At 57.7% G+C, this 10663-nt stretch overlaps 4 protein-coding genes and 1 non-coding gene across 5 annotated transcripts; 2 read left to right on the forward strand and 3 right to left on the reverse strand.

Moving 5' to 3' along the window:
• Window positions 1–675: 675 nt before the first annotated feature.
• SLS55_002032 (uncharacterized protein) lies at window positions 676–1813 on the forward strand (the record flags this gene model as incomplete). The annotated part of the gene is made up of 8 exons (XM_066773519.1): window positions 676–696; window positions 752–942; window positions 992–1018; window positions 1076–1105; window positions 1157–1237; window positions 1284–1381; window positions 1444–1484; window positions 1541–1813. The coding sequence occupies 8 exons, from the start codon at window positions 676–678 to the stop codon at window positions 1811–1813; spliced, it is 762 nt and encodes a 253-aa protein (XP_066636086.1).
• Window positions 1814–3247: 1434 nt separating this feature from the next.
• SLS55_002033 lies at window positions 3248–3356 on the forward strand. The gene has a single exon. It is a non-coding gene; the product is annotated as a tRNA-Ser (tRNA).
• Window positions 3357–3701: 345 nt separating this feature from the next.
• SLS55_002034 (uncharacterized protein) lies at window positions 3702–4984 on the reverse strand (the record flags this gene model as incomplete). Its single annotated transcript, XM_066773520.1, has 2 exons — window positions 3702–4347; window positions 4413–4984. 2 exons carry the CDS (start codon window positions 4982–4984, stop codon window positions 3702–3704), a joined length of 1218 nt encoding a protein of 405 aa, XP_066636087.1.
• A 1030-nt stretch (window positions 4985–6014) lies between these two features.
• Window positions 6015–7759, reverse strand: SLS55_002035 (uncharacterized protein; the record flags this gene model as incomplete). Its single annotated transcript, XM_066773521.1, has 3 exons — window positions 6015–6102; window positions 6209–7474; window positions 7533–7759. 3 exons carry the CDS (start codon window positions 7757–7759, stop codon window positions 6015–6017), a joined length of 1581 nt encoding a protein of 526 aa, XP_066636088.1.
• Window positions 7760–8525: 766 nt separating this feature from the next.
• Window positions 8526–10329, reverse strand: SLS55_002036 (uncharacterized protein; the record flags this gene model as incomplete). The annotated part of the gene is given in 3 exon segments (XM_066773522.1): window positions 8526–9863; window positions 9882–10014; window positions 10226–10329. The coding sequence occupies 3 exon segments, from the start codon at window positions 10327–10329 to the stop codon at window positions 8526–8528; spliced, it is 1575 nt and encodes a 524-aa protein (XP_066636089.1).
• Between the last annotated feature and the right edge of the window lie 334 nt (window positions 10330–10663).

The raw sequence follows: 10663 nt of genomic DNA on the forward strand, positions 1-10663 counted from the left end.
TCGGTGGAGAAGACTACGTGGAAGCGGTTAGGCCTCCCTCTGGGGTATGCGGCGGGCGGAGATAAGTCCGGAAGCGGAGGCGGGACGAGGTTACAGAAGCCGATTTGGCTTGGCCAGTTGCCGCACTAGCTAAATACCCGATCCCCCTTGGAAGTGGCACAGATGGCGAACGAATCGGCGTCGACGAAGAAAGATCCGACACTGGGCGCCTCTTGCACTGTGTCCTTGTATTCCGTCCTTAGCGCAACAAATTGCCAGCCACTGCCCTGGTCTGTGGCCTGGGTACTTTCTTCAGCTCGTATCGAAAGGTACATCTGCCTCGAAGCCAAAATTGACCCCGTCCCCACCCGTTCTTCCATCTGCCGCCCGGCGCCTACCTCCATATCCAAGCAAAGATGCTGTACGATAACTCTCGCTATTTAGTGCTATGCGTTATTGTCCTCCTTGTTTCCGGCTATGGTTCTCTATTCTTGCGAATCTTCACCAGGCTTAAGAGAAACGCGTGGGGCTGGGATGATTCGGTTGCAGTCTTGAGCGCGGTAGGTACAGCGTTGTGATCCGTCCATGGCCCTCGTTCTAACCTCAACCAAGATCCCCTTCGCATGGCTATGCGCCGAAACCATCGTTGCAGCCAACAATGGGCTCGGCGCTCGTTCCGAGCACATCACACCCGCCATGGAGACACAGGCTTACAAGGTATACTCCCGTGTTCGTATTGGACTTTTTACTGTCAAGCTAAACATAACTGCAGGCCTTTGTTCTGTTCCAAGTGGCTTACTGCACATCAATCATATTGATCAAGCTCAGCATCGCGCTTACCTTTGTCCGGATTATGACCGATCAAGTCATTATACTGTGGATTCTGAGAATCACGGTTGGACTTTTCACTCTGGTTACTACTGCCGTTGCTATCTACTGCATGTTCCAATGCCGCCCGATCGCGTATGCCCACACAGCCACACCCAGTTGAACGGAGCTAACAACAGAGTAGTAAGAGCTGGGATCCTACGATCGAAGGGTATTGCCAACCAGCCAACATTCTCGCGTCTCTTAGTATGACGGTTACCGTGTGCAGTATCGTCAGCGATCTCATCATCTCCGCACTGTAAGTTGGCTCTCTTTCAGCCGTCCTGGGTGAATGCTTACAATATGACAGTCCGATCCCGCTACTCTGGAATGTCAAGATCAACAGATACTCTAAGATTGCTGCCGGCTTTCTGCTTTCCCTTGGCTTGTTGTATGTGTATCCTCGACCAGGTGACGCCCAAGGCTAATCGTTGTAGCGCATGCATTTGTGCTATTGTTCGGCTATCATATACTCTTGCGTTGAACGCCACGGAAGAATATCTCTTCCAGGTCTACGGTGTAACAGTCTGGTGCTGTAAGTAACTCGCCATCTGAAGCCCCCCGCATAACACCATCATACTGATTCCAATCATCTAGTTGCCGAAGTCGGCGTCGCATTGACAGTCGGCTGCCTGAGCGTAAGCATCTCCCCATGTTGATCGAAACGACGCAAGAACTGACAGTCCGTTACCAGACACTCCGTCCGCTCTGTGCCTCGTGCCTGGGCGGCAGCATGAAGAGCACGGGCCGGAGCACGAGTTTCCGCAGCGGCGACAGATACGAGCTACGGAGCAAGAATGGCGTCATCCACTCTTCGGTGCAACACGGCCAAGTGCAGTCGGGCGCGACGGCGGTCAGCGACGGCGGTGCCAGCTTCACCGACAACGAAAGCAACCGCAGCATCCTCGGACCTGCCGACATTCGTGTCATCAAACAGTACCATGTGGACAGCAGATCGGCTGTGTAGCGGGGGTAATGCTTGGAAGCCGGCCGCGAGAGTACAGTCCATGCGGCGCACAATTTTCCTATCTTCCTTTGTCTTGATATCGTAGGCGCACAAATTCAGCGCGTTCCAACATGACAGCAACGAGCGCACCGTTGCCTGGAATTCCTGGGATTATCCACATTGCTTCGTCTCTCACTATCCCTCCCTGCGCATGAACTCGGGGCCTGCATTTCCTCACGACGCGCTAGAGCGCCGATCGGCAGAACTCCAAGCCACTTGCTGCATTTGGATCTTCCAACTCTATCGGAAGATCGTCGCGGATGTGCGACGCGGCCCGGCCCACATGAATCAGTTCAGATCTGGGATCCACGTCAATGAGAACGAGAGGCGGGGCGGAAGCACGCATTCCCCGAGCCTTTCTGGAATCGATGGCTGAGACTTCTCCCGGGTCAGCCAGCCTTGGAAAGGGAAGCGCGGATTTCTTGGTCTCTCTCTCTCCCTCCCCGTTGACAAACACCTTCCCTGTCACCACCGCAAACCAGCAACACTTCGATCCCCCGCAGCCGTCTACAGTCCAAAACAGCGAGCGGTCTCGTCACCCGCCGGCGAAGAAAAATCGTATATAGCGCTAACCAGGACTCCCCTGGAGATATCGCCGAAAGGCGACGGGCGTGTGGGTACTTCGATCATCGCCTTAAATCGGTAACTTTGAGCTTGGCCTCTCAATCCGTAGAGAGCTTGAAGTGATCGTTCTTATGCATACCCTTGGCGTTTACCGTCGGTGGGCGAAGTCGCCTCTACCACGCTATTCGGAGCGATGGTAACTGATGATTGGGGGCTGAGATTCTAGAGGATTAAGTTGGCCACTCGTTCACGGTTTGGGTGTTACTGCTACTTTGGCAAATTGTGATGCAGGATGGGAACATGAGTAGGAGGAGGCGGCCAATATCTTCGTGTTATAGATGATTGAGAAGATTGATTTCAATGGCTGATGTCCGGCTTGCATCATGGAGCCCCATCACTCTACGTTATCTGAGGCCCGGACTGTTTATTTTGTGACACTGATGATTTGCTTCCTCATCACGTATGCTGTACTTTTTTCTTTTTGTTCCAGTATGCAAAGTAGTTGTCTCAATGGTTAAAATCAACATACAAAAAAGGCAACTTGTTCCCCATCATACTACAACGTAAGCAGGCGCAAGAAAACATTCGGGTGGTGTTTGTGATAGGTCCTTGTGCTTGCACAAGACGGTAAGCAAGTTGTTCTTAAACAAATAGCGGCGAAGAACCGAGAGAAAGTTGAATCAACGGGCCGACTATCGATCAAACCCATAACATTCCATCTTCTCAAGCTCAATTAACTTTGAATGGCGATGAAGCAACAACCTGAACGGCTGAGGCTCAAGTAGTTTGAATATATATTTCAAAATCAAACCGCTTAGTAATCAAGCACATGGCGTGGTGCCAGAGTGGTTAATGGGTGAGACTCGAATCCTTCTTTCACGAGAAGCGCATAAGATATCTCATGACTTCGGTCGCGCAAGTTCGAATCTTGTCCACGTCGCATAAAACCGATCTTTTTGTCCTTTTGCCAAACGGTTCGCCTTTCGTTTTGCTCTGCAACTCTCAAGTGTACTTCCAATCGGTCCGCGTACCTCAGGAACACCGCTGTTGCCTTTTGCAGGGTGCAAGGCAGCATATCCACGGCAAACATTTTAGTGCAGCTAAACTTCCTGCCAAAACCTTTGGAGATAGAGGAGAGAGAGAGGGAGAGATGTAACGTAAAACTTTGTTCATAAATCTTAAGCATTCTACCCTAAGCAAGTCTCATCTCTTCGAAAAAGGACAATCCACCACCACACAAACTCCCAAAAACTCCATCAATGCGTCTAACAATAAGGCGCAACCTCTACAACCTCGCCGCCGGGACCGCCGCCGCGGGCTCCTCCTGAGGCCCAAACTCGGCGACAAACTCCTTGGAGAAGGGGTAATCGACATAGCCCGTTGCGATATCCTTCTGGACGCGCTGATCGATATAGAAGCTGGCGCGATCATACGGGGCCCACTCGATGCCCTTCTTGAGGCGGTACACCAGATCGGGGGTGCTGATGAACCGGCGGCCAAACACGATCACGGCGTCGTAGTCCTTGTACGTCTTCTCGACGGCCTCGACCGCGAGCTCGGGGGTATAACCACCAGCGATCAGCACCGGGCGGTCGCGGCCCCACGCGCGCAGCGCGAAGTCGAGGTTCTCTCCGGGCGGCGGCTTCTTGTCGAGGACGCCGTGGACGCGCGGCTCGACGAGGTGCAGGTACGCGAGCTTCTGCGCGGAGAGGTGGGTGATGAGGTGCGTGAACTGCGCGACCGGGTCCGCCATGCGCATGCCTTGCACCGTGTTCCACGGGCTGAGCCGGATGCCCAGGCGGTCGGGCCCGATGGCGGCGCTGACGGCCTTGGAGACTTCGAGGGCGAAGCGGGAGCGCTTCTCGATGCTGCCGCCCCAGGCGTCGGTGCGCTTGTTGCACGTGTCTTGGGTGAATTGGTCGACAAGGTAGCTGGTAGGTGTTAGAGAGAGAGAGAGAGAGAGAGAAAGAAGAAAGGAAAGAAACCCAAAACTCACCCATGCGCCCCATGAATCTCCACGCCATCAAACCCGGCCACCTCCACCGCATTCCGCGCCGCCGACGCAAAATCCCCCACCGCGCCCCAAATCTCCTCCTCACTCATCTCCCTCGGCATCCCGTACCCCTCGCCCGCCGGCACCGCACTCGCCGACACCAGATGCTCCTCATACGGATACCCCTCATCCCAATTCGGCGCCTTCTCGCCCCCCACGGGCTGCGCGACGCGGCCCAGCGCCCAGATCTGGCACCAGATCTGGCACCCCTTGGCGTGCACGGCGTCCGTGATTTTCTTCCACGCCGCGAGCTGCTCGGGGGTGTAGAGGCCCGGGACGTTGGCGTAGCCGGCGTGGGCGTAAGAGGCGTACGTCGCTTCGGCGATGATGAGCGTCCCCGGGACGCAGGCGCGCTGGGCGTAGTAGGTTGCGGCGAGGTCGGCGGTGGGGACGTGAGTGGTGGAGGCGCGGAAGCGGGTGAGCGGCGCCATGGCGATGCGGTGGGAGAGCTGGGAGGGGCCGATGGTGAGGGGGGTGAAGAGTTTGGTGTTTTCGGCGGGGGCGGAGGCAGGCATGGTGGCGGTTGTGGTGGTGGTTGTGGTGGTGGTTTTTCTCTTTCTGTTTTGTTCTATTGTCTTGTCGTGACTGCTGTTGTTGCTGGGAAACCGGGGAAGAAGAAGACGAAAACTGCGCAAAAAGGGATCCCCAGGGTATCGTAGCGAAAGTTGCGGGATGGATGAAGCACGGAGTATCTGCAAAAAGTGCCACGCATCGCCTTTTTGAAGTCACCTCTCCCCCCTCCCCCCGCGTTAGCTCCGCGCTGCTGTACTCTCTCGCACGTAAAGCTCATGCGGCGTTTCGTCCGAGGTCAGGCTGACTATTCGTAATCAGGGCCAGGGAAAGTGGGCCCAGCGAGACCCTGGGAAAAAAGTGCCGAGGCACACAGCGATTCAGCGTCTACTTTTTTGCCCAGAAAGGGGGGTCGGGGGTCGGAGGATGGCGTGTGCAGATAACCGCGTGCCATTGCTGAGCAAGCGCCGGGTATGTTGCAGATGGGGGAAACAGATCCGCCGACGGATCTCGTATCTGATTGGTTGGATTGCTGCCTCTCGGACTCCTTCGTTCCTCGGCTTTTGAGCAACGCCAATTGGCCACGAGTGAACACCAATAGTGCCTCTTTATTTCGTACCGCCTAGAGGACGACTGTGAAGGAACCGTCGAGCTTCTTGATAAGTTCTCGAGCCATGTCCACTGACAAGGTTTGGTCCGTTCTGTGAGGATAATTATGTGCAATATATCGTACCACCACCCGTAGAGCGCTTCGGCCGAGGGACATGAAGTTTCCTACCCAGATAGAGTGCAATAGTCAAGCTTGAGCGGGAGCAGTAAACACAATGAAAAGCTTGTAGAGGGAGCACGAACGAAGCATTTCTCCTCCTGTTCAATCGAGTAAAGTACTTGCAGAAAACCGCATAAAAACTGACCATTACTATTTCCATCATGTCCAGTCATCTCTTAACGTTGGTTTAATTACATTCATATTTACACGCCACATCGTCATTTCATACATGCACATAACAAAACAGCTCCATCAGCCCTCCCGCCTCACTCCATCTCAAACGACAGCACAAGGTTCGGCGTGCCCTCAAAGCCCTCGGGCATGTAATAAGTAAAGTTCCAGAACTCGAAATCACTGTAAAGAACATCATCGTTAGCAAAGAACGGATAGAAAGAGGGAGAGGGGAAAGCGCCACTCCCCCAAAAAGAGGAAGAAAAAAGAAGAAAAAGGAATCACTCACTTCACCGTCTCCCCGGCGCCTCCATACGCGCCCTGAAAAGCGACGCCATACGTCAAATTCGCATTCCCCTCAACCTTCACGCTCACGCCCTTGACGTCCGCCCACCCGGCGACGTCCGGCACGCCCTTGCCCTTGCCCACCATGAAGCTGAAAACCGACCCGGCATCGCCGCGCGGATACGTCAAGTTCAGCACGCCCGGACTGACCTCCGCAACCAGCGCCGCCTCGGTCGAGTACCACTTGAGCCAGCCGACCTCCAACCCATCACCATCGGCGGCGTTCCACTGCACGACGGCCGGGCTCCACGTGTTGGGATTCAGCGCGGGTCCACCAAGCTCCGTCTCGGCGAAGGTCGAGGCGCCGATGGTGATGCGCGGCGCCAGCCACGCCGAGATGTTGCGGGGATACGTATCATACGGTGGCGAGAAGGCGCTCGTTTCGACGACATGCTCGCCAGCGGGGAAAACCGTCAAGCGGTCCACCGCCGCCGCCGGCACGACGGCGTTGTGGAACGGCGCCATGATGGCGATGAGCGGCGCGTACGCGTAGTCGCCGCTGTGGCCCATGGCGTACGGCTTGTCGATGAGGGGGCTCGATTCCCGGCCGACGAGGTTCCAGATGTGCAGCGCGAGGATGGACAGGTAGCGCGTCATGTCGAAGCCGTAGGTGCGGTCCCACGGGCCCGCGCTGTTCTTCAGGCCCGCGTGGTAGAGGTCCGTCACGCTCGTCCACGTGTCGCGCAGCATGCGCGGGCCCTCGCGCCCCATGACGGACGAGGAGGAGGCGTTGGAGGAGCTGTTGGACGCCGCGGGCATGTAGCGGGCCCACAGCGACAGCGCGTACATGGAGACGCCGGCGTACGTGCCGCTGTTGAACTCGGACAGGGTGTTGGCGCGGTCGAACAGGTCGACGATCTCCTGGGCGTAGGCCTCGCCGGCGGCCGTCATGTTGGCGTCGCCGAGGCGGCGGCCAGTCCAGCCGCTGACGAAGGCGCGCATGATGGACGGGTTGCTGTAGGCCGGGTACAGGTTGTCGTCGTCGACGCCGCCGACGCGGTAGCTGTCGCCGATGGTGTTGTTGCGGAGCGACTCGAGCATGAGCGCGGTCACGTCGGGCGTGATCAGGTGCGGGAAGTCCTCGAGACCTTGGATGAAGGCGGTGCCGATGAAGCCGCGCCAGTTGGGGTCCCAGCTGTCGTAGATGGAGGCTGGGTAGGCCGCGCTGCCGACTGTGGGCTCCTCGGGGTACTTCTGGTAGGTGCCGTACCTGTGGTGCAAGTTTGTCAGATATAGAAGATTGATGAAACAGCAGAAAGAAATCTCACCATTGATCCTCCGGGTTCTTGAACTGGCCGGCAATCACGTTCGTGATGATGTGCATGGCCTCTTCAACATCACTGCCCTCGTTCCTCGCCAGCAGTCCAATCGCGTACCACGCCGACGCACGGGTTTCGTGGTTCAGCGACGTCTGCGTGCCCTGGGACACATCGTACAAGTAATGGGCGTCGGGATCGTACAGGGTGTCCAGCCAGGACATGGACTGGTTGAACATGTCCTGGGCGCCAGCCGGGAGGGTCGAAACGAACGACGCGGCGCATGACTGCACTGCACCGAGGAGCAGGAGTGGGAGAAAGCTCCGCCGACGGGAATTCGAAACAGCAGTCATCTTGTCTTTCCGGAGAGAGAGGGGGCCGGAAAGAAGACAAGAAGAGAAGCTGGCAGACAGGCGTCAACGGAGCCCGGTATTTATATTATCATGATTAGTTCGAAGAAATCTCCGGGGCCAAGGGCTGCCTCTTTCGCAAGGTAATAAATTGGTGCCTGCCAAGGAGGCAAAGCAGCATTGGCAAATGCGGGGGAGCCTATCAGAACCCCCGGCCATCTCGGTGATGTCGGGGGAAGGCCGACATGGGGCGAGCCGACTCGTCTTCACCGCCACTGACGAGAGAAGAGACGAAAGCCCGAAAGAGCCGGGGCGTGTGGCGTTTTGTTGGCGGGGTTGATAAGAGTAGCGCAATAATCTCCCCCGTCGGCAAAAGGAAGCGATATCGGGATCGATCCGAGTGCGTCGGGTAGCGGGAGAGCGGTGCGTGGCAGCTGCCGAATTCAGACGTAGATTCACATGCATCATTAAATCCACACAATCACCGTAGCACAGCTCCACAACTCATTCAACATTACAATCGCATTATCTACCAGTTCCACGCGTCGGGTATCCAATTCAATCCAATCCAACACCGCCACCATCGTCCAATCACTTCAGGCTCGAAACAGAAGGGAAAAAAAAAAAAAGAGTATGGTAGCGGCGTCAACCCGCTTCAGTGACCCACACCCTCCTCACCCCCCTCCTTCGCCGTCACAACAACGCCCCTCAACACGGCCTCGGCCGCCTCCTTTTTGGCCTCATCATCCTCCTTAGCCCGCGCCATCTTCTCCGTAAACCTCGCACCCGCCACAAACCACCACGTCAACGCAATGATGCCGATCCCGCCGACGCATACGCACGTGTAATTCATGCTCTCCGCATCCACCGGCATGACGTACGGGAAGGAGAAGAACACAATCGCAAACACCAGCCACGCGACGGCGACGGCGTTGACGACCATGCCCTTTGCGGCGCCCATGTGGAACTTGCCTCTCACCAGCACCCTGCGGCGCTGCAGCAGGTTCGTCGCGAGCGGGACGAGGTAGGCGATGTTGTTGATGGTCACGGCCGATCCCAGCATGGCGTTGAAGGCGGTGCTACTCCCCAAATAGAGGCAGCCCAGGGCGGCGCAGCACGCGGTGACAAGCAGCTGCGCGTTGAAGGGCACGCCGAAGCGCGCGCTGACCCGCGACAGCTGCGGCGACCACGGCAGCCCGGCGTCGCGCGCGAACGCCCACACGACGCGCGACGTGCTGAGCTGCGAGCCGACCATGCACGGGCCGAGGGCGATCCACAGCAGGAAGACGAGGGCGAAGGCGCCGCCGGTCGAGCTGGTGGCCTGGCGGAACAGCTCGGCGAGCGGCAGGCCCGTCGACGTGTCGGCGAGGGCGGCGTAGTCCTGGACGGAGAACATGAGGGTGATCAGGTAGGTCAGCCCGGTGACGAGGGCGATGGCGAGCGTGATGAGCAGCGCGAGCGGCGCGTTGCGCGACGGGTCCGGCATCTCCTCCGTGATGTGCGTGATGCCGTCGAGCCCGCCGAGCGAGTACAGCGGGTTAACGAGCCCGGTGATGAAGCAGATGGCGGGCGACTGCCACCCCGTGTTGTTGACCCAGGTGCGGAAGACGAACTCGGCGCTGTTGTGGCGCGGCGCGCACGCCGCCACGGTCACCATGAGGACGAACCACGCGAGTTGCAGGTAGAAGAGCGAGAAGCGGTTGAGGGCGGGGATGATGCGGTTGCCGAAGAGCACGATGCTGGCCGTGGCGAGGTTGGTGATCTGGTAGACGACGAAGGTCATCCACGTCTCGATGACGAGGTCGCTGCGGTAGAGGGCGATGAGTGCCATGAAGTTTTGCGCGTACACCAGGTTGGTCGACGCCGTCGTGAAGATCCAGCCGCAGCAGCTCCACCACCCCGTGATGAAGGAGAGGAAGCCGCTGTACTTGCGCGGCGCGATGGCGGCCACCCAGTGGTACTGTCTCTCTGTGAGCTTCTGTTCTCGTTGCGGCTACAGATCATAACGCACCATGCCGCCCTCGGTGGGATACGCCGACACGAACTCGGCCAGGGAAGCGCCCAGGAAGCATTGCAGAATCCACACCAGGATGAAGCCGTAGATAACGGCGCCGGGACCGCCCGCATTGATCTCGGTGATGAGACTTCGAGGGAGTCAGCGACCAACTGAATGCACGATGCACCAAGGGACAAGCTCACCCAAGACCCAGGCCGGTCCAAGAAATGGTCGTGGTGGAAGCCAAGCCGATCAAGCTCCAAACAGTAAAGTGGCGCTTGAGCTCCTGCTCGTGGCCCCTGCAAGCCGCACATATCAGCAAAGAGCCGCATCTTTCTTTTTCTTGGAGACTTCCTCACATCTGCTGCAGACGCAATTGATCGGCATCGTGCGCGTCCACCGACACCGCCTTGGCCGCAGCCGGAGCCTTGGACTCGGCCGCTTCCTTGGAATACTCGACCATGGCCAATCACGAGCCGGTCGTACGACAAAAAGTCGGCTGGGAAGAGGTTCGGGAGACGGCGCGACGAGGCGACGACAGATGGAGAGGGAGAAGCGGTGGAAGGGGCGTACGTGCGAACGCCACGCTTTTGAGCTGCCGAGGGCGAAGGGCAAGCTGGATGAAAGGGAAGAGGAAAAAGAGTGAGTGAGCGAGCGTGATCGTTATGACCTGGGTTGCTTTTGTCGGGGGCGTCGTGCCGTCGTCTCTAGCCCGCTGACAGGGTCCCGCGCCGCAGAAAAACATGCTACCTATCGTCCGCTCCTCGCCGCAAACCCCCTCCTCGCTTGACCACGAC

The sequence above is a fragment of the Diplodia seriata genome (genome assembly GCF_021436955.1).
Source record: "Diplodia seriata strain FDS-637 chromosome Unknown scaffold_2, whole genome shotgun sequence".
In the NCBI taxonomy this organism is placed as follows: Eukaryota; Fungi; Ascomycota; class Dothideomycetes; order Botryosphaeriales; family Botryosphaeriaceae; genus Diplodia; species Diplodia seriata.